Below are 24,134 nucleotides of genomic sequence, written 5' to 3'. Positions count from 1 at the left end.
AAAATACAGCCCATGAATTGTAATGTGTCTGTCCACACGGGAGCGTAAACAAGACCTGTGTATTCTTCATAAAAAAAAAAATTCTGCATTTTTTGGTCAGTAAATTACTCCTATATATGCGCAAATACGCGCGATTGCGCACAAGTGTGTGCTAATAGCCATGATTTACAATCTGCTGAAGAAGAACGTGAGAATAAGTTTGCGAAAATGTGAGAACGCATATGCGCGAAATTACACGCAAATACATAAAAAAAAAAAAAAGTAGATGCTCAAACAGAAGTATCGTGTGCAAGACGCCTTAAAGTGATTTTAAAGGTTTATTTGTTTCTCAATATAATAAAGATGTGATACTTAGCCCTGTGCAATCTGTGTTTTCCACACAGCAGTCTTGAACCTCCTCTTCTGGGAGGGACCCCTCTTATGAGTGGGCTTCTCCTCCCTTATGAGTGGGCTCCTCCTACCTTATGAGTGGGCTCCTCCTACCTTATGAGTGGGCTCCTGCTCCCTTATAAGTGAGCTCATGCTCCCTTATGAGTGGGCTCCTCCTACCTTATGAATGTGCTCCTCCTCCCTTATGAGTAGGCCCCTCCTCCCTTATTAGTGGGCTCCTCCCTTATGAGTGGGCTCCTCCTCCCTTATGAGTGGGCTCCTCCTACCTTATGAGTGTGCTCCTCCTCCCTTATGAGGGGGCTCCTCCTCCCTTATAAGTGGTCTTCTCCTCCCTTATGAGTGGGCTCCTGCTCCCTTATGAGTGGGCTCCTCCTCCCTTATTAGTGGGCTCCTCCTCCCTTATGAGTGGGCTTCTCCTCCCTTATGAGTGGGCTCCTCCTCCCTTATGAGTGGGCTTCTCCTCCCTTATGAGGGGGCACTTGTTGCAGGCTCAATCTCGAGCTGGGCAGTGTATGCCTATTGACACACACAGCTCAGCTCAGCCCTGCCCCCTTGCCTCCTCACAAGATTTGATTGGCAAAAGCAAGAGCTATATATGGTCTTGTTATCCTTAAAGCGGTAGTTTTTATTTAACACCTGCAAAGCAAAAGGCATAATGAGCTAGTATGCACCGCATACTAGCTCCCTTAGAACAAGGCCCCGACATCTGGCCCGATCCACGCCGAGGGAGCTGACATGCTCCCTCTGCGTTTCTTCCGGGTATCGCGGCTCCGGCGCTGTGAGTGGCCGGAGCCGCGATATCATCACTCCCGCGCATGCGCGCGGTAGATTTCATTCCGGCCGGCCGGCCACTGCCGGATTTTCAGGCCGAGAATCCCCTTGTGCGCATGCGCCGCTGCAGTCAGCGGCGCATACCGAGGGGAATATCTCCTAAACCGTACAGGTTTAGGAGATATTTTTTTTACCTACAGGTAAGCCTTATTATAGGCTTTCCTGTAGGTAAAAGTAAAAAAATTGAGTATACAACCACTTTAATTCAATAGCGGCATCACAGTTACAATTACCAACATGTTTCACACTTTGGGCTTATTTAGGGGACGTATTACATGCTAATGATCATAACTCCTATAATATATCATATATTTTTTGAATACCCAATGGTAAATACTCGGTAACCTTCCCAGTGATGTCAAATTACAGGCTGTGTGTGACCACAGGAGGCTTAAAAAAAACGGACTGTAATCAATAGAATATGTGATACCAAAGAAAATCACAAGGGGCGCTCAGTCTTCACATGAAACCAGATTATACAGAGCTGTAGACATCTGTTTGTTAAACACCACCCATGTGACTCCGGTGCCATGACTACTAGCGGGCAATACATCCCCCGAAGAAGCCCGAAGGGCGAAACATGTTGGGAATTGTAATACTGTTATGGAATTACAGATAACAAGATACATATCTAAGACTATATATGGTTTTATATGGATATGTTTTTAAAAAAATTCAATAAATGACGATTTTTTTTTTTATTAAGTTTATGCAAATTTGAATGTAGCATCTTAAAATTTCCAATATCGTTTCTTCCAAATCTTCTTTTTTTTTTTGTTTTGGATAGAGTGGAGAGTGATTAGTACGGCTTTTAATTTTTTATTGCTCTCTGTGTCCCTCAAAGAGATTCACCCTCTTTATTTATCCAGTTTATCATTAAAAGTGAAAGTAAAAGAAAATCACTAATTCTGGATTGAGCCCCCAGAAAAGTAATAGAGGGGAAATTTCCAATAGCCACAGTAGTTCTGGTGACCTGGGGGGGGGGGGGGGGGTCAAGGAATTCTATTAATTTGTATGGATCTCCTCTCACTTCCTGTTGGGCTATGAGGACAGGAAGTGAAGGGAAATCTCTGCAATGCCTCAGATGGCAAAAAAAATAAAAAATCTTACTGATGGCCACTAATAAGTGGCACTGATAGGCAGCACTTCACTGATAGGCGGCAGTGATGGGCAGCACTTCACTGATAGGCGGCAGTGATGGGCAGCACTTCACTGATAGGCGGCAGTGATGGGCAGCACTTCACTGATAGGTGGCACTGATGGGCAGCACTTCACTGATAGGCGGCACTGATGGGCAGCACTTCACTGATAGGCGGCACTGATGGGAAGCACTATACTGATAGGCAGCACTGATGGGAAGCACTTCACTGATAGGCAGCACTGATGGGAAGCACTTCACTGATAGGCGGCACTGATGGGCAGCACTTCACTGGGGGTTCAAGGAATTCTCTTAATTTGTATGGATTTCCTCTCACTTCCTATTTGCTTATAAGGACAGGAAGTGAAGGGAAATCTCCACAATGCCTCAGATGGCAAAAAAATAAAAATTACTGATGGCCACTGATAAGAGGCACTGATGGGCAGTACTTCACTGATAGGCGACACTGATGGGCAGCACTTCACTGATAGGCGCCACTGATGGGCAGCACTTCACTGATAGGTGGCACTGATGGACAGCACTTCACTGGGGGTTCAAGGAATTCTCTTAATTTGTATGGATCGCCTCTCACTTCCTGTTTGCTTATAAGGACAGGAAGTGAAGGGAAATCTCCACAATGTCTCAGATGGCAAAAAAATAAAAAATTCTTACTGATGGCCACTGATAAACGGCACTGATGGGCAGCACTTCACTGATAGGCGGCACTGATGGGCACTTAACCCTCCCTTGCTCTATCCAAAATGAAAAAAAAAAGTTTTACCTATAGTTCTACTTTAATGCAAAGAATTCATTAAGATAAATAAAGACCTTAAGCCTTTAAAACCACTTAAAAAAAAGGCATCCATCCTTGTAAGACACTAGCAAAAAAACTGAGGCATACTTCTAGGGAGAGGGATTATCCTGGGCTGGCAGATAGTCCTTTGTATTCCAGTGTCCGAGTCTCCTGTAGGCAGCAGTATAACCCGACAGTTGAAGAACTGCTGTGTCTCTCGGAGGACAAGAAAGCGCCTTTCTCACTGTAGGCAGGACATATATTATCCTATTCATGGTGTGTCACCCAACAAAAACAGAAGACAATGATGAGAACATCCCTCCACACCATTTGTAGAACATAGTATATACACCCCAAGGTTACATGATAACATTCCCGCCATTGCCGTCTTGGCCACAAACCGATTACTGTAACATGATAAAATAAAATGTCATTGGAGTCCAGAATTGTTCAGTCTCCCATCTGATGGCGCTCGATCTCAGAACTCGGCTATGTTCAGACTTCAGGGATCATCTGCTGGAAGTCGGAGAGCTCTCCGTAGAAGACTGTCAAACAAGAAATAAGACATGAGTTTCCATCTCTCACTCTCTGTACCCCCTGAGGATTAATGCCGGGCAGAGGATTGGTGGAAAATATTCTTCCTCATAGTCAATCACAAGTGCCACCATAGCAAGCCACGTGCATGCACACGCCCATGCCCCACCCACTATTCCCTCCTCGTTGACTGTGATGGCCATTGGCTCCTGCGGCTGTGTCTGAGCAAATGAGGAGGGAGAAAGTTGAGAGAGCCTCTGCTCTCGTGCACAGTGCTGGATCGAGATCAGGAAGGGGGACCTATGGAAGCCGCTGCGTTCAGAACGTTTTTTTCCTTAATGCATAGAATGCAATAAGGTAAAACGTTTTGTCTTAAGAACAACTTTACGTAAACTGCATTCTGATAGGTCAATATAGGCACGCGAAATGGCTCCAGGTCCATATCTGTATCCTGAACCCTCAACACATCATGTTCCCTTTTTCCCAATTCAAGAGCTTTCTGTCACATGATGAGTTAATCCTCCACACACCACTACACTCCTCCCTTTACACGCACATGAACTTTAATGGCATCCCAGTCTTAGTCCGTAGGGTTCAATATTGAGTTGGCCCAGCCTTTGCAGCTATAACAGCTTCAACTCTTCTGGGAAGGCCGTCCACAAGGTTTAGGAGTGTGTCTATGGGAATGTTTGACCATTCTTCCAGAAGAGCATTTGTGAGGTCAGGCACTGAAGATGGACAAGAAGGCCTGGCTCACAGTCTCCGCTCTAATTCATCCCAAAGGTGTTCTGTTGGGTTGAGGTACAGGCCAGACAAGTTCCTCCACCCCAAGCTCACTCATCCATGTCTTTATGGACCTTACTTTGTGCACTGGTGCGCAGTCATGTTGGAACAGAAAGGGGCCATCCCCAAACGATTCCCACAAAGTTGGGAGCATCAAATTGTCCAAAATGTCTTGGAATTCTGACGCCTTAAGAGTTCCCTTCACTTGAACTAAGGGGCCAAGCCCAACCCCTGAAAAACATGCCCATAGTATAATCCCCCCTCCACCAAACGATTCAGACCAGTGCACAAAGCAAGGTCCATAAAGACATGGATGAGCGAGTTTGGGCCAACTCAATATTGAACCGTACAATGGTCTAAGACTGGGATGCCATTAAAGTTTATGTGCGTGTAAAGGCAGGTGTCCCAATACTTTTGACAATATAGTGTATGATCAGCTGGCCCGAACGCACCACGGAGATCTCCTTTGGTGACACCTTCAGACCTCTATCCTCCCAACTTAACTCTGCCTTGTCTCAGGGGCTCCTGCCTTTTACAAGTTTGGCCATACTTCTATAAAGATGAAATCTGTACAATGTGGTCACTGAATATGCTTGGTGAGGTGGAGGGTTGTCTGAAGGATGTACAATAACCGCATACACAGCCCACATATGGTCAAAGGATGGCATTTTCCACCTCACTCAAACATCATCATAGCAGATGGCACTAGGGAGACTTCATATACACTGACAATGATCAGACCAAGCTTGGAACAACCAACCTCTGCTGATAAGTTGCCCCTTTTATGACCATCTACAGACTGCAAGAGAATGTTTACACCTGAACCCCCAAACAAAACAAACCAATATTTGTGGATGACTGCTAACAGCAGATTGGATGGCATATCAATGACACCAATGTTCAGATGAGTTGCATGTGAGCTTTACTTCGCTCTCTCCTAGCCATGCTCCCATTGACAGGTTAGTACAAAAGGTGAGATGTGTCAAGGCTGAGCTCCTGTTACTTTATGAGCAGCTCTTTTCTTTCAGTGCTCAAATAGCTCAGCTGTCGGTTAATTACCAGGCCACTTGTTCCCATAGTGACTAACCTGGTCACCATTAACCTGCCCCATTAATCCAGCCTACAGCCAGCCCCTTTTGGCTCATTTCTTCCTTGCCCTTGTGTGGTCTATGTTCTCCAGTGCGTTTCTGTCTGTGTTCCTGTGTATGGCTTGGCCTGGCTGACTTCTCTTCCGATACCTGTTCCTGATTTATTTGCTCCTGATTACACTGACTTCTGGTTTCCTGACCCCAGCTCATCTGATTATCCGCTCTGGCATCCAAACTCTGGCTTCTGTTTTTGGCTATGTTCCTGGTCTGTTATTTCTGGTATTTCAGTAAAACGTATGATTTTAATTGCATTTTCTGTCTCTGCCTGGTTTATGGTTTCTCACAAGATGAAGGTGAGCCGTACCTCGCTCTCCCCTAACTCAGCTCCCAGTGACAGGTAAGTGCCCAGGTGAGGTAAGTGTGACCCGTACCTCGCACTCCCATAACTCTACTCCCAATGATGGGTAAGTGCCCAGGTGAGGTAAGTGTAACCCGTACCTCGCACTCCCGTAACTCTGCTCCCAATGACAGGTAAGTGCCCAGGTGAGGTAAGTGTGAGCCTTACCTCGCACTCCCGTAACTGCTCCCAATGACAGGTAAGTGCCCAGGTGAGGTAAGTGTGAGCCGTACCTCACTCTCTCCTAACTCTGCTCCCAGTGACAGGTAAGAGCCCAGAAAAGGTAAGTGTGAGCCGTACCTCGCACTCCCATAACTGTGCTCCCAATGACGGGTAAGTGCCCAGGTGAGGTAAGTGTGAGCCTTACCTCGCACTCCCGTAACTCTGCTCCCAATGACAGGTAAGTGCCCAGGTGAGGTAAGTGTGAGCCGTACCTCACTCTCTCCTAACTCTGCTCCCAGTGACAGGTAAGAGCCCAGAAAAGGTAAGTGTGAGCCGTACCTCGCACTCCCCTAACTGTGCTCCCAGTGACAGGTAAGTGCCCAGGTGAGGTAAGGGTGAGCCGTACCTCGCACTCCCATAACTCTGCTCCCAATGACAGGTAAGTGCCCAGGTGAGGTATGTGTGAGCCGTACCTCACTCCCCTAACTCTGCTCCCAGTGACAGGTAAGTGCCCAGGTGAGGTGAAGGTGAGTTGTACTTTGCTCACCTTTTCTTGATTTGCTGATTTCTTTGCTGGGTAAAAATCACTGATCCTCTTTTGCTTCTCTGCAGATGGACCACTGGCTTTGGATTTGGCTTTGCGCTTTCTCGGAGTTTCAGCCGGATGGAGTTTCTGTAGTGCTCGCCGCACCTTCTCCCTGCTGGATGGAAGAACACAATACTATGATATCCAGTCCAGCACTATATTAGGATTGCACTGACACTGCCAGGACCAGCACAGTATTACTCTATAGAGATACAATATTACCAGGAACAGCACAGTATCAATTCTACAGAGATACAATACTACCAGGAACACCACAGTAATCTTCTACAGAAATACAATACTACCAGGAACACCACAGTAATCTTCTACAGAGATACAATGCTACAGGAAACACCACAGCATTATTCTAAAGAGATGCAATACTACCAGGAACAGCACAGTATTATTCTACAGAGATGCACTACTGCTACTACTGGGAACAGCACAGTATTATTATACAGAGATACATTACTAACAGGAACAGCACAGTATTATTCTACAGAGATACAATACTACCAGCAAACACCACAGCATTATTCTCATTTCAAAGAACTTCCCAAGAGGACTATGGCAGGTGATGGTTTCAACAATGCAGCCCTCCTCAGATCTTCAGGATACTTGTCAGGAAGATCCTGCTAGTAAAAGGAGATTCGGACTTGCTGGTGCGCGATCGCGGGTGCCAATGCGCATGCGTGAGCATTGGCCCGGTTGGGTATCCAGAGGCTGCTCATCTCCTTGAGGGGGGGGGGGGGGCAATGTCAGGAAGATCCTGCCAGTAACAGGAGATCCAGACTTGCTGGTGCGCGATCGCGGGTGCCAATGCGCATTCGCAAACGCAGCCCCTGACGCCAGGCGGGCTAATTAAACCAGGCTGACACACAGAAACATTGCTGTCTGATCTACAGCGTTCCGTGTATACCTTGCTATCTGAACCTTTTCCTGTGTATTACCCGGCTTGCCTCTGACTATCCCCGCTGCCTGCCTGCATCTGACCCTGGCCTGTCTTGATGTTGCTCATGCCTGCTCCTCTGATCCTTCTGCTGCCCACCTGATACCGACTCGGCTTGTTCCAGTGACCCTGCTTCTGCCTCTGCCTTGTTCCAGTACTCCTGTCTGTGTATGGCCCGGCTTGTCTGAGTCCCAGTCCAGTGGGAATCTACCCACAGTCTGCTTCTCCAGTCTCCAGCCTGCTGCACCTGTCTGCTGCTCCAGTCCCCAGCCTGCTGCACCTGTCTGCTGCTCCAGTCCCCAGCCTGCTGTACCTGTCTGCTGCTCCAGTCCCCAGCCTGCTGCACCTGTCTGCTGCTCCAGTCCCCAGCCTGCTGCACCTGTCTGCTGCTCCAGTCCCCAGCCTGCTGCACCTGTCTGCTGCTCCAGTCCCCAGCCTGCTGCACCTGTCTGCTGCTCCAGTCTCCAGCCTGCTGCACCTGTGTGCTGCTCCAGTGTCCAGCCTGCTGCACCTGTCTGCTGCTCCAGTCCACAGCCTGCTGCACCTGTCTGCTGCTTCAGTCTCCAGCCTGCTGCACCTGTCTGCTGCTCCAGTCTCCAGCCTGCTGCACCTGTCTGCTGCTCCAGTCTCCAGCCTGCTGCACCTGTCTGCTGCTCCAGTCTCCAGCCTGCTGCACCTGTCTGCTGCTCCAGTCTTTTCCAGCTCCAGTCTACTGACCTCATTGCACAGTGCCACCTGGAATTCCGGACTGTCCTCTTGCTGTTGATCCTGCCAGGCACTCATGCTACTCTACACTCCTGTGCCTCCTGTTTACTCTACCAGGAGCCTTAAGTCGGAGGTAAGAGAGGCCTTCCTCTGCAGTTCGGGTTCATCTACTAGGTACGTGACAATACTGTAAAAACATACACAAGAGGGTGCAAACGCCTAGTGCATTATCACCAAAGCCAATTATTAAAAACACACAACAGTGTTCTGTTCACTAAATTGGGATAGAATCAAGCTTATCAAGTGAACAACTCCAGCAGGTGAGACAGGTATCTCATCTGATGCCACACAGTAAAGAAAACGTTCCCAATTTCGGGGGACAGACCCCTTCCGCAGGGCTCTGATCTGGTGATAATGCACTAGGCATTTCTCTTGTGTATGTTTTTACAATAAATAATAATGCTCTCAAAGTAAACTACAAGGAGCTAGCAGTTTTGTGGCTCATGTAACGGATCTTTTTTCATTGTGGTGCTATCACAGTAAGGCCGCGTACACACGGGCGGATTGTCTGCCCAACTTAGTCCGCTGAACCGTGTTTCAGCGGACAATCCGCTCGTGTGTGGGCTTCAGCTGACTTTTTCAGCGGACAGTCTGACGGACTAAGTCTTTCGGAATTTCCGTAATTTTGTCCGTCCAAACTTGGTTTTGTCCGTCCAAACTTGGTTTCAGCGGACAGTCCGCTCGTGTGTAGGCAAGTTGGAGGGACTAAGTATGGCGCATGCTCAGAAAGGATTTACACGGCGGAAGGTTGCATTGCAGTGTATTGGACGTCGTATTTCTAGTCCCGTCGTACGTGCTGTACACGTCATCGCGCAAGCTTTCAGCGGACTGTCTGTTCATCGTGTGTGGTCAAGTCCGTTCATTCAAAAGTTGAACGGACTGTCTGTCGGATTGTCTGACGAACTTAGTTGGGCAGACAATCCGCCCGTGTGTACGCGGCCTAAGAGTCAAAGCTAGTCAGCAGGTTGACTGCAAACCACCACCACCCCAAAGGTCATTTCTGTCCCTTTGAAATTAGTAATGCCCCGTACACACGAGCAGATTTTCCATCAGAAAAAACTTGGATGGTTTTTCCGACGGAATTCCGCTCAAGCTTGGCTTGCATACACACGGTCGACCGTCAAGAACGTGGGGACGGACACCACTACGACGAGCCAAGAAAACAAAGTTCAATGCTTCTGAGCATGCGTTGAATTGTTTCCGAGCATGAATTTTGCAGGTCGGAATTGCTACAATCGGAAATTTCCGATCTAAACTTTTTCCGACCGAAAAATAGAGAACCTGCTCTCAATCTTTTGCTGACGGGAATTCCGCCAGCAAAAGTCAGATGGAGCATACACACGGTCTGAATTTCTGACCAAAAGCTCACATCGGACTTTTGCTGGTGGAATTTCCGATCGTATGTACAGGGCATAAGTCTATGAAAAGTCTGTCCTCCCTCCTGGAATCAGTTCTTCTGTCCTTCTAATCACACATACTTCAAATGCTTCTCCCCTGACAGGAACTGGAGGACTTTGTCTTCATCCACCTTCTTCCATTCTAGATTGAGAGAGGTGACATCCACTACATTCGGCTTCAGGAACAGTTTACGAGCCTCTCGGTAATGGAAATCTGGGGGAATACGATCCTGTATAAAGGAGAGAAGGAGTGAGTACAAAGCAACTCCAGACAAGGGATCTGAAGAGTGGTGGACATTGAGGATAAGGAAATACAGGAGATAATAGATTATGGACGTGATATCTGGAAATGTGAAAGATGAAGGATGATGAAAGAGATTTATATGGAAATATGGAAGATGGGGGATGACAGAGCAGATATACAGTGCCTTGCAAAAGTATTCACTCCCCTTGGCTTTTTACCTATTTTATTAGATTACAGCCTTTAGTTCAATGTTTTTTTAATCTGAATTATATGTGATGGATCAGAACACAATAGCCTAAGTTGGTGAAGTAAAATTTGAAAAAATATATATGTAGCACTGACCCCCGAAGGAGCTGCTTCTTTTATTGGGCTTACCGTTACCTTCTTGACCTTGTCTCTGTCTAGGGGTTTCCGTGGTAGATGGCCCAAAGAACTGCAGAAACTGACACTGGATCCTCTTTTTGGGATATTTATTTAGAAGATAACACAGTCTCTTAATGGAGGGTAAAGGGTTAGGAAGAAAGTTCAGGTACTTTTGGGACTGCAAGGATAGGAAGTCTCTCACAATAGAAATCCAGAGAATTACCGTTTCACAACTGGATTCTCACAACCACGGGATAGACCTCCTCTCACTAGGCCTAGTAGCCGGTAGGGTGTTAAGGAAAACAAAGTCTCTGCCACAGAATTGGATGTAGAACACTTGAGAAAAGCCTCTGCCACAGACTTGGATGTAGAACTGAGGGACGTAGGTAAATTTAAAGAGCTATCATATGGTACCAGTATCTCGCAGCCGGTCCGGCGATACCGTATGAGTGTAGATCCATTTAGTGTCCTTCAACTGAGCCTCCAGGCTCCTTCAGAGAAGCCAGCCTTGTGAATGGCCTCCTCCTGAAGAGTCCTCCCCTGGATGCTTCTCCAGTTGCTGGGCCTCTCCTTCGATGAGACGGCACCGGACAACCTTTGAATCCTCAGGCCTCGATATCCACTCAGGCCTGTCCCCGCAGTTACTTTGCCTCGGACCATCCAGCCCCGAGATTCGGAATTGCATGTATCCGCACCCCAGGCCAGGAGGGCCATGGGGGCTGGTCAGGAGGACCAGGACCAAACAGACAGAAAGATCTTCTGGACTGGAACCCAGAAGCACGTGATGTCAGTACCTTAAATACCACCTCTCAGAATGCACAGCAGGATGACACTCCCACTGGGCTGCTTCAGAGAAAGGGATGGCACTCAATATGCCCAGCTAAACTGCATTCTCACACTTGACAGCAGTGACAGCGACACCTGCGGTCAAGGAGGACCAATCCAGCTAGACTGGCACTGAAACCATAATTTAGCCCTAAAACCCAACTGTGGTTTTAGGCATATTAATTTGCAAAAACCTATAGCACATGCTCGTCAGGAGCCGGCGCTACATATACATAAAACTATTTTTCAGAAATAAAAAACTGATAATTGGAATGTGCGTATGTATTCACCCCCATTGTTATGAAGCCCATAAAAAGCTCTGATGCAACCAATTACCTTCAGAAGTCACCTAATTAGTGAGATGTCCCCCTGTGTGCAATCTAAGTGTCACATGAGCTGTCATTACATGTACACACCTTTTTGAAAAGCCCCAGAGGCTGCAACACCTAATTAAGAGCATGAGATCACCTCTGTGGTTTTTATTTTTTGTGCTATAAACAAAAAAAGAGCGACAATTTAGAAAAAAAAGCAATATTTTTTACTTTTTGCTTAATAAATATCCCCATTTTTTTTTAAAAAAGCTATTTTTTTCCTCAGTTTAGGCTGATACGTATTCTACATATTTTTGATAATACAAATCGCAATAAGCGTATATTGATTGGTTTGTGCAAAGGTTATAGCGTCTACAAAATAGGGGATAGATTTATGGCATTTTTATTATCATTATTCTTTTTTACTAGTAATGGCGGCGATCTGCGATTTTTTATTGCAACTCCGACGTTATGGCGCACACATCGGACAATTTTGACACATTTTTGGGACCATTGGCATTTATACAGCGATCAGTGCTATAAAAATGCATTAATTACTGTAAAAATGTCACTTGCAGGGAAGGGGTTAACACTAGGGGGCGATCAAGGGGTTAATTGTGTTCCCTAGTGTGTGTTCTAACTGAAGGGGGGAGGGGACTGTGTAGGGGAGATGACAGATCGCTGTTCATACTTTGTATGAACAGGCGATCTGTCTTTTCTCCCCTCAGAGAACCGAAAACTGTGTGTTTACACACACAGATCCTGGTTCTCCGTGTGTCAGCCGCACCCCTAGTCACTGTGCCATTCTGCAGCAGTACAACTGCGGCGGCTGGTCGGCAAGTGGTTAAGGGGAAACATGTAAATGTGTTGGAATGGGCTAGTCAAAGCCCAGACCTCAATCCAATAGAAAATCTGTGGTCAGACTTAAAGTGGGAGTCCGCCGGGACTCCGCGTTTTTTTTTTTTTTTAAAAGCCAGCAGCTACGAATACTGCAGCTGCTGACTTTTAAAATAGTGACACTTACCTGTCCAGCGCGCCCGCGATGTCGGCACCCGAAGCCGATCTCTCGATCGTCTCTCGGGTGCTGCCGCCACCATCTTGGGTATGGGAATCAGGAAGTGGAGCCTTTTGGCTTCATTTCCCGGTTCCCTACTGCGCATGCGCGAGTCGCGCTGCACAATAAGGACGGTCCCCGCTGCCTCTGGGATCTGTTTGTTTCCCAGCAGGCAGCGGGGGACTTTCGGAAAGGGGCGTAATCTACGCCCCTTTCCGCAGAGAGCTATCCCGGAAGTGGGTGCAGATACCTGTACTGTACAGGTACCTGCACCCCCCTCCCCCCTGAAAGGTGCCAATTGTGGCGCCGGAGGGGGGGAGGGTTCCGATGAGCGGAAGGCCCACTTTAGGGTAGACCTCCGCTTTAAAGATTGCTGTTCACAAGAGCAAACTATCCAACTTGAAGGAGCTGGAGCAGTTTTTGCAAGGAGGAATGGGCAAAAATCCCAGTGGCAAGCTCATAGAGACTTATCCAAAGCGACTTGGAGCTGTGATAGCCGCAAAAGATGGCTCTACAAAGTATTGACTTTAGGGGGGTGAATAGTTATGCACATTGACATTTTCTGTTATTTTGTCCTATTTTTTGTTTGCTTCACAATAAAAAAAAAACAGCTTCAAAGTTGTGGGCATGTTCTGTAAATTCAAGGGGTTGTAAAGGTAAATGTTTTTTCACCTTAATACATTCTATGCATTAAGGTGAAAAAACATCTGACAGTCCTGGCGCCCCCAGCCCCCCGTTTTACTTACCTCACCCCTCGAAAGTCCCGCGCTCGTCCCCCGACGTCCTTTCCACCGTTCAGCCTGGCCGCTGATTGGCTGGAGTGGATGGATGGAAAGCAGCGCAACCATTGGCTCGCACTGCTGTCAATCACATCCACTGACACGGAGTGCTGGGGGGCGGGGCCGTGTGATACAGCGAGTGGCTATAGTCGCCGGCTGTATCACGGGAGCGCGCCCGCAGATGCTTCTCACCATGTGAGGGAGCTCGCATGAACGTGAGAAGCACCTGCGGGAGGAAGCAGAGACAGCCGCCGAGGGACCCCAGAAGAGCAGGTTCGGGGCCACTCTGTGCAAAACGAGCTGCACAGTGAAGGTAAGTATAACATGTTTGTTATTTAAAAAAAAAAAAAAAAAATCACTTTACAATCCCTTTAAGGCCTCTTTCACACTGATGTCCCGTTCAGGCCCGCCTGTCAGTTTTTCAGGCGGACCTGAACGGGTGCTCCATAGAGGTCTATGGAGCGTCGGATGTCAGCGGTGACATGTCCGCTGACATCCGACCCGCTCCGATCCGAAAAAGTGTAACGGAGGAAAAAGCTATTTTTCCATCCGTCTGCGGATCGGATCGGATGACGACGGGCACTGCGGTCCGTCGTCATCCGATCTCCCATAGGGGAGAGCGGCGCTGTGACAGGTCCGTCCCTGCGCAGTGTGCAGAGACGGAGCTGTCATCTCCCTGCTCAGCGGGGATCGGCGGAGTGATCCCCGCTGAGCAAACGGACATCCACGGGGCGGATCAGAACTGATCCTCCCCGTGTGAAAGGACCCTAAATTATGCAAATCCTCAAACAATCCATGGTAATTCCAGGTTGTGAGGCAACAAAACACGAAAAATGCCAAGGGGGGGGGGGGGGGGTGAATACTTTTTCAAGGCACTGTAAAGCCAGGCAGGTTTGGACAGCTTTTTTGTCTAAATAAATGAAACCATCATTTAAAAACTATTTTGTATTTACTCAAGTTATCTTTGTAAAATAATACAATTTTTTGATGATCTGAGTCATTTAAGTGTGACAAATATGGGAAAAAAAATAATCAGAAAGGGGGCAAATACTTTTTCACACAACTGTATATCTGTATAAAATGGAAGATGAGGAATTTTGATGGAGGTATATCTGTAAACATGGAAGATGAGGGATTTTGATGGAAGGATATCTGTAAACATCAAAGATAAGGGATTTTGATGGACGGATATCTGTAAACATCAAAGATGAGGGATTTTGATGGATGGATATCTGTAAACATGGAAGATGAGGAATTTTGATGGAGGTACAGAATATCCGAAAATATGGAAGATGAGGGATTTTGATGGAAGGATATTTGTAAACATGGAAGATGAGGGATTTTGATGGAGGTATATCTGTAAACATGGAAGATGAGGGATTTTGATGGAGGTATATCTGGAAATATGGAAGATGAGGGATTTTGATGGACGGATATCTGTAAACATCAAAGATGAGGGATTTTGATGGATGGATATCTGTAAACATGGAAGATGAGGAATTTTGATGGAGGTACAGAATATCCGAAAATATGGAAGATGAGGGATTTTGATGGAAGGATATTTGTAAACATGGAAGATGAGGGATTTTGATGGAGGTATATCTGTAAACATGGAAGATGAGGGATTTTGATGGAGGTATATCTGGAAATATGGAAGATGAGGGATTTTGATGGAAGGATATCTGGAAACATCAAAGATGAGGGATTTTGATGGACGGATATCTGTAAACATGGAAGATGAGGAATTTTGATGGAGGTACAGAATATCCGGAAATATGGAAGATGAGGGATTTTGATGGAAGGATATTTGTAAACATGGAAGATGAGGGATTTTGATGGAAGGATATTTGTAAACATGGAAGATGAGGGATTTTGATGGAAGGATATTTGTAAACATGGAAGATGAGGGATTTTGATGGAGGTATATCTGGAAACATCGAAGATGAGGGATTTTGATGGAGGTATATCTGGAAACATCGAAGATGAGGGATTTTGATGGAGGTATATCTGGAAACATCGAAGATGAGGGATTTTGATGGAAGGATATTTGTAAACATGGAAGATGAGGGATTTTGATGGAGGTATATCTGGAAATATGGAAGATGAGGGATTTTGATGGAGGTACAGAATATCCGGAAATATGGAAGATGAGGGATTTTGATGGAAGGATATTTGTAAACATGGAAGATGAGGGATTTTGATGGAGGTATATCTGTAAACATGGAAGATGAGGGATTTTGATGGAGGTATATCTGGAAATATGGAAGATGAGGGATTTTGATGGAAGGATATCTGGAAACATCAAAGATGAGGGATTTTGATGGACGGATATCTGTAAACATGGAAGATGAGGAATTTTGATGGAGGTACAGAATATCCGGAAATATGGAAGATGAGGGATTTTGATGGAAGGATATTTGTAAACATGGAAGATGAGGGATTTTGATGGAAGGATATTTGTAAACATGGAAGATGAGGGATTTTGATGGAAGGATATTTGTAAACATGGAAGATGAGGGATTTTGATGGAGGTATATCTGGAAACATCGAAGATGAGGGATTTTGATGGAGGTATATCTGGAAACATCGAAGATGAGGGATTTTGATGGAGGTATATCTGGAAACATCGAAGATGAGGGATTTTGATGGAAGGATATTTGTAAACATGGAAGATGAGGGATTTTGATGGAGGTATATCTGGAAATATGGAAGATGAGGGATTTTGATGGAGGTACAGAATATCCGGAAATATGGAAGATGAGGGATTTTGATGGAAGGATATTTGTAAACATGGAAGATGAGGGATTTTGATGGAGGTATATCTGTAAACATGGAAGATGAGGTATTTTGATGGAGGTACAGAATATCCGAAAATATGGAAGATGAGGGATTTTGATGGAAGGATATTTGTAAACATGGAAGATGAGGGATTTTGATGGAGGTATATCTGTAAACATGGAAGATGAGGGATTTTGATGGAGGTATATCTGGAAATATGGAAGATGAGGGATTTTGATGGAGGTACAGAATATCCAGAAATATGGAAGATGAGGGATTTTGATGGAAGGATATTTGTAAACATGGAAGATGAGGGATTTTGATGGAGGTATATCTGGAAATATGGAAGATGAGGGATTTTGATGGAAGGATATCTGGAAACATCAAAGATGAGGGATTTTGATGGACGGATATCTGTAAACATGGAAGATGAGGAATTTTGATGGAGGTACAGAATATCCGGAAATATGGAAGATGAGGGATTTTGATGGAAGGATATTTGTAAACATGGAAGATGAGGGATTTTGATGGAAGGATATTTGTAAACATGGAAGATGAGGGATTTTGATGGAGGTATATCTGGAAACATGGAAGATGAGGGATTTTGATGGAGGTATATCTGGAAACATCGAAGATGAGGGATTTTGATGGAGGTATATCTGGAAACATCGAAGATGAGGGATTTTGATGGAGGTATATCTGAAAACATCGAAGATGAGGGATTTTGATGGAAGGATATTTGTAAACATGGAAGATGAGGGATTTTGATGGAGGTATATCTGGAAATATGGAAGATGAGGGATTTTGATGGAGGTACAGAATATCCGGAAATATGGAAGATGAGGGATTTTGATGGAAGGATATTTGTAAACATGGAAGATGAGGGATTTTGATGGAGGTATATCTGTAAACATGGAAGATGAGGTATTTTGATGGAGGTACAGAATATCCGAAAATATGGAAGATGAGGGATTTTGATGGAAGGATATTTGTAAACATGGAAGATGAGGGATTTTGATGGAGGTATATCTGGAAATATGGAAGATGAGGGATTTTGATGGAAGGATATCTGGAAACATCAAAGATGAGGGATTTTGATGGACGGATATCTGTAAACATGGAAGATGAGGAATTTTGATGGAGGTACAGAATATCCGGAAATATGGAAGATGAGGGATTTTGATGGAAGGATATTTGTAAACATGGACGATGAGGGATTTTGATGGAAGGATATTTGTAAACATGGAAGATGAGGGATTTTGATGGAGGTATATCTGGAAACATGGAAGATGAGGGATTTTGATGGAGGTATATCTGGAAACATCGAAGATGAGGGATTTTGATGGAGGTATATCTGAAAACATCGAAGATGAGGGATTTTGATGGAAGGATATTTGTAAACATGGAAGATGAGGGATTTTGATGGAGGTATATCTGGAAATATGGAAGATGAGGGATTTTGATGGAGGTACAGAATATCCGGAAATATGGAAGATGAGGGATTTTGATGGAAGGATATTTGTAAACATGGAAGATGAGGGATTTTGATGGAGGTATATCTGGAAATATGGAAGATGAGGAATTTTGATGGAGGTACAGAATATCCGGAAATATGGAAGATGAGGGATTCTGATGGAAGGATATTTGTAAACATGGAAGATGAGGGATTTTGATGGAAGGATATTTGTAAACATGGAAGATGAGGGATTTTGAATGAGGTATATCTGGAAATATGGAAGATGAGGAATTTTGAAGGATATATTATCTGGGTATATGGAAGATTATGGATTCTGAAGTGGTATATTTAAAAAATGCACGATGAGGGATTATCAAGGAGCTTCAGTATATCTGGAAATACTGAAGAAGAGGGATGATGGAGCACAGTATATATTGAGAATGAAGAATGATGGAGATATATATATATGGAAGATAAGGGGTTATGGAGGGGATATATCTGTAAATATGAAAAATGGGGGATAATAAACAAGACATATTTGGAAATATAGAAGATAAGGGATTGTGGAGAAGATATATCTGCAATTATAGAAGAAAATTAATAATGTAGGAGTTATATCTGGATATATGAAAGATAAAGGATGATGGAGGGAATATGTCTACATATATGTAAGATGAGGGATGAAGGGGTGCATATATTTGCAATCCGGAATATGAGGGATTTTGAAGGATATATTATCTGGAAATACAGTATGTAAGATAATGCATTCTGAAGGTGGTAAATCTAAAATATGGAAGATGAGGTATTATGAAAGAGATACAATATATCTGGAAATACTGAAGAAAATGGATGATGGAGGAGATATATCTGGGAATACATAAGAAGAGGGATGCTGGAGGACATAAATCTTGAAATATGGAAGACGATGAATGGTGGAAGATATACATACAGTATTTATGGAACTATGCAACACTGGAGGATATATGGTAGTCTCCCGTCTTCTCACCTCTGGGATGATGTTTGGAAGGATCCCTTCGATGGTTCCATACTTCTGCATCATCTTTATTGCTTTTTTCTCCCCCAAACCTTTGATCTTTGAAGTATAATCACAACCCAGCAGGATGCACAAGTCTATAAACTACAGGGGTAAAATAATAAAATGAATATCAAAGTAAAGCTCTTTTTTTCTTTTTCTTTAGTTTTGGATTGATTACGGGGGCTTGAACCCCCTGTCAGGTCTTTATTGATGTCCATGTCCCTGCTGGGAGACGTAGCCTCTCCAGGGGACTAATGTCATTGGGACTGAAAATGATCGGGAAATACAAAACTTCACAGTTGTCATAAGAACATGAATAGAGGGAAAATCTGGAAGAATGGTCAAACATTCCCATAGACACACTCCTAAACTTTGTGGACAGCCTTCCCAGAAGAGCTGAAGGTGTTATACAGTATCTCACAAAAATGAGTACACCCCTCACATTTTTGTAAATATTTTATTCTATCTTTTCATGTGACAACACTGAAGAAATGACACTTGTCTACAATGTAAAGTAGTGAGTGTACAGCTTGTATAACAGTGTAAATTTGCTGTCCCTTCAAAATAACTCAACACACAGCCATTAATGTCTAAACCGCTGGCAACAAAACATTTTCCATCCCCGGTGTCATGTGACTCGTTAGTGTTACAAGGTCTCAGGTGTGAATGGGGAGCAGGTGTGTTAAATTTGGTGTTATCGCTCTCACTCTCTCATACTGGTCACTGGAAATTCAATATGGCACCTCATGGCAAAGAACTCTGAGGATCTGAAAAAAGTAGTTGCTCTACATAAAGATGGCCTAAGAAGATTGGCAAGACCCTGAAACTGAGCTGCAGCACAGTGGCCAAGACCATACAGCTGTATAACAGGACAGGTTCCACTCAGAACAGGCCTCATCATGGTCCACCAAAGAAGTTGAGGTCATGTGCTCAGCGTCATATCCAGAGGTTGTGTTTGTGAAATAGACGTATGAGTGCTGCCAGCATTGCTGCAGAGGTTGCAGGGGTGGAGGGTCAGTGCTCAGACCATACGCCGCACACTCAAATTGGTCTGCATGGCTGTCATCCCAGAAGGAAGCCTCTTCTAAGGATGATGCACAAGAAAACCTGCAAACAGTTTGCTGAAGACAAGAAGACTAAGGACATGGATTACTGGAACCATGTCCTGTGGTCTGATGAGAAGAAGATAAACATATTTGGTTCAGGTGGTGACAAGCGTGTGTGGGGGCAACCAGGTGAGGAGTACAAAGGCAAATGTGTCTTGTCTACAGTCAAGCATGGTGGTGGGAGTATCATGGTCTGGGGCTGCATGAGTGCTGCCGGCACTGGGGGGCTACAGATCATTGAGGGAACCATGAATGCCAACATGTACTGTGACATACTGAAGCAGTGCATGATCCCCTCCCTTCAGAGACTGGGCCGCAGGGCAGTATTCCAACATGATAACGACCCCAAACACACCTCCAAGATGACCACTGCCTTGCTAAAGAAGCTGAGGGTAAAGGTGATGGACTGGCCAAGCATGTCTCCAGACCTAAACCCTATTGAGCATCTGTGGGACATCCTCAAACGGAAGATAGAGGAGTGCAAGGTCTCCATCATCCACCAGCTCTGTGATGTCATCATGGAGGAGGGGAAGAGGACTGCAGTGACAACCTATGAAGCTCTGGTGAACTCCATGCCCAAGAGGGTTAAGGCAGTGCTGGAAAATAATGGTGGCCACACAAAATATTGACACTTTGGGCCCAATTTGGACATTTTCACTTAGGGGTGTACTCACTTTTGTTGACAGCAGTTTAGACATTAATGGCTGTGTGTTGACCTATTTTGAGAGGACAGCAAATTTACACTGTTATGCCCCATACACACGATAAAATTTTCTGATGGAAAATGTGTGATAGGACCTTGTTGTCAGAAAGTCCGACCGTGTGTAGGCTCCATCACACATTTTACACTGGAATTTCCGTCACACACATTTTGAGATCTGGTTCTGGAAATTCCGATCGCGTGTAGACAATTCCGACGCACAAAGTGCCACGCATGCTCGGAATCAAGCACAAGAGCCGCACTGGCTATTGAACTTCATTTTTCTTGGCTTGTACGTGTACGTGTTGTACGTCACCGCGTTCTTGACGCTCAGAATTTCCGACCAACTTTGTGTGACCGCGGATACGTAAGACAAGTTTGAGCCAACATCCGTCGGAAAAAATCCCATGGATTTTGTTGTCGGAAAATCCTATTGCATGTACAGGGCATTATACAAGCTGTACACTCACTACTTTACATTGTAGCAAACTGTCATTTCTTCAGTGTGGTCACATGAAAAAATTTAAAAAATGTGAGGGGTGTACTCACTTTTGTGAGATACTGTAGCTGCAAAGGGTGGGCCAACTCAATGTTGAACCCTACGGACTAATGCCCCGTACACCCGAGTGGAATTTTCAGTAGCAAAAGTCCGATGTGAGCTTTTTGTCGGAAATTCCGACCGTGTTTATGCTCCATCGGACTTTTGCTGGTGGAATTTCTGCCAGCAAAAGACTGACAAGAGGCTCTCTATTTTTCCAACGGAAAAAAGTTCCAATCGCCTGTGGCAATTCCGACTAGCAAAATTCCGATGCATGCTCGGAAACAATTCGACACGTGCTCGGAAGCATTAAACTTAATTTTCTTGGCTCGTCATAGAGTTGTACGTCACCGCGTTCTTGAGGGTTGGAAGTTCAGAGAACTTTTGTGTGACCGTGTGTATGCAAGCCAAGCTTGAGCGGAATTCCGTCAGAAAAACCATCCAAGATCTGACGGAAATTCCGCTTGTGTATAAGACATAAGGCATAAGACTGGGATTCCATTAAAGTGTGAGTGTAAAGGCAGGTGTCCCAATACTTTTGACAATATAGTGTAGGTCCGCCAGCAGCCAGCATAAATAGAAACTTCAGAAAACCCCAGAACCCCGTGCCAATACATACATTTAGTTCTGGAGGTGCCGGAACTGCATCCCCCCCGCATTTCCACTGAAAAAAATCCCTACTTATAGGTACCTAAAGGAGATATATCAATAAGGAAATGTACTACACTCTGGACTTTGTTGGTGGCAAAAACAGGACTTACCTGTTCTCGGGTCATTTTCAGTTTTTCTAGGATCTTGGGAAGATTATACTCTTCAATATTCCTGGAAGAAACAGATATCATGTCCATTGTATACAATCACCACGGCATAGGTGAATCCTCCTATGAGGAGCCACAGACCAGCTGCAATGCATTGTGGACTGTCAGAGGACTGGTGTGAAGAATTACATATTGACATGCATCCTAATAAGACTGTGAATACCGGTGATGTCTATTTTTTTTTTTTTATTGTTGTTACTGTGAGAAAGAATCACATAGAAAGCTACAGGTGATAAAGAAAAATACAGTTAAAGCAGAACCAACCCCTCCTATGCCTTATAGCCAAGGAAGCTGCCATCTTAGCCTCTGTATGATCTGCAGTTGCTATGATGCGGCACATGTGATCAGTTATCACGCCATCTATTTGATGGCTTGACGATTCAGATGAGAACACAAGCTACTGCGACAGTTATCATTCAGCCTTGAACGTAGCTGTTTTGCATCGCATAGTAGTCCATTATGTGTCACTTACCTGACACAGGAGCCAGCGAAGTCACCGCTGTCCCCTGTAGTCCGGCGCATCCATCTTCTCGGTGGGTCTCGCTGCTCCGCCGCTGTCATTCGGCGAAGCCGTGATGACGTCACTCCCGCGCATGCGCATGGGAGCCGCCACTCGCGGCATATCGCCGTTGACCGCGGCACGCTCAGTGCGCCTGCATGCGCCGTAGACAGCGGTGCCTGTCTTTCGGCAAATATCTCCTAAACCGTGTAGGTTTAGGAGATATTTCTTGGACCTACAGGTAAGCCTAAATCTAGGCTTACCTGTAGGTCAAAGTTGGTTGTAAGGGTTTACAACCACTTTAAATTGATGAGTTTAGTTCAACATCTTCACTTTGACGGTGACCAGCCAACAATTTGCACCTCTGTTAGCTGTCAAACCTGGCTGTCACTGACAGCTCTGGTCCCCACTAATGATCGGGAGCCAATCAGAGGGATCCCTGATCATATGATCACTAATGCCACGTACACACGAGCGGACTTTCCGGCAGACTAGGTCCGACGGTCTTCCCGACGGACTTTCGGCGGAGTTCCAACGGACTTTCCGAAAGAATGGACTTGGCCACACATGAACGGACTAAGTCCGTTCGAAATTCTGTTCGTTTGGAACGTGATGACGTAAGACGGGACTAAAAAAGGAAGTTCAATAGCCAGTGGCCAATAGCTTACCTTGCGTCGTATTTGGTTTGTCGGACCAGAACACAGACGAACGGTTTTCCCGATTTTAGTCCATCGTAATTGAGTCCATCGGATAGATTTGAAACATGTTCTATTTCTAGATCCGTCAGATTTTTTTTCCCGAAAAATGAACGGATTAGCCCACACACATTCGGATTGTGCGACGGACTAATCCCGTCGGACCTAGTCTGCCGGAAAAGTCCGGTCGTGTGTACGCAGCATAAGTCAGCTATGAAGCACTGGGGAAGATTTACTAAAGCTGGTGGAGACAAGGAAAAATGGTAGCACACACTACAACAAAGTCAAAAATCTTGAAGGTTCTTTATTGTTGCCAAGCCAGACAGATACACAGGGACATGGTTGACGTGTTTCATAAAAATCCGTCGCGCTTACTCATAAAGTTATAATTATGAAACGCGTCAACCATGTCCCTGTGTATCTGTCTGGCTTGGCAACAATAAAGCACCTTTAAGATTTTGACTTCGCAGTGGTGTGCTACCTTTTTCCTTTTCTCTATTGCTCCTTTGGTGGTGAGCCACGGTGAGCACCTGCAGCAGTCAGTCAATCACTCACCGATTGCCTGAGCGGTGTATATTTTGTGGTTGGATTTTAAATCTGGTGGACACAGAATCTGGTGGCGCTGTGCATAGTAACCAATCAGCTTCCAGGTTTTATTGTCAAAGCTTAAAGTGGTTGTAAACCCTTACAAACCACTTTGACCTACAGGTAAGCCTAGATTAAGGCTTACCTGTAGGTCCAAGCAATATCTTCTATACCTATATGGTTTAGGAGATATTTGCCCGAAAACGGGCACCGCTGTCTACGGCGCATGCGCCGTAGACAGCGGCGCGCAGGCGCACTGAGCGCGGCATTTCCAAGAATGGAGCTGCCGCGTGTGTTGACTCCCGTGCGCATGCGCGGGAGTGACGTCATCGCGGCTTCGCCGAATGACAGCGGCGGAGCTGCGAGACGCCACCAGCAAGATGGATGCGGTGGACTACAGGGGACAGCGGCGACTTCGCTGGCTCCTGTGTCAGGTAAGTGACACATAATGGGCTACTATGCGATGCATAGTAGTCCATTATGCTTTGCCTTTGCAGGGAATGAAAGAGGAAGTAAACCCATCAGGGTTTACTT

At 45.3% G+C, this 24,134-nt stretch overlaps 1 protein-coding gene across 1 annotated transcript in view; it reads right to left on the bottom strand.

Annotated features, from left to right (window-relative positions):
- Window positions 1-24,134, bottom strand: part of LOC143997687 (flap endonuclease 1-like) — a 41,394-nt gene continuing 17,260 nt past the window's right edge. Inside the window, exons 7-11 of the mRNA XM_077493444.1 lie at window positions 21,765-21,825; window positions 18,630-18,761; window positions 9,895-10,043; window positions 6,664-6,817; window positions 1-3,697 (exon numbers count right to left, since the gene is read on the bottom strand). Of these exons, the coding sequence (XP_077349570.1) occupies window positions 3,662-3,697; window positions 6,664-6,817; window positions 9,895-10,043; window positions 18,630-18,761; window positions 21,765-21,825 (532 nt within the window). The 3' untranslated portion in view covers window positions 1-3,661. The remainder of the gene's footprint in view (window positions 3,698-6,663; window positions 6,818-9,894; window positions 10,044-18,629; window positions 18,762-21,764; window positions 21,826-24,134) is intronic.

The sequence above is a fragment of the Lithobates pipiens genome, unplaced genomic scaffold (assembly GCF_037356315.1).
Source record: "Lithobates pipiens isolate NorthernLeopardFrog02 unplaced genomic scaffold, aLitPip1_a1.2 Scaffold_19, whole genome shotgun sequence".
Lineage (NCBI taxonomy): Eukaryota > Metazoa > Chordata > Amphibia > Anura > Ranidae > Lithobates > Lithobates pipiens.
Note: the sequence above shows the minus strand (reverse complement) of the source record. Positions and strands in the feature narration are given on the sequence as shown.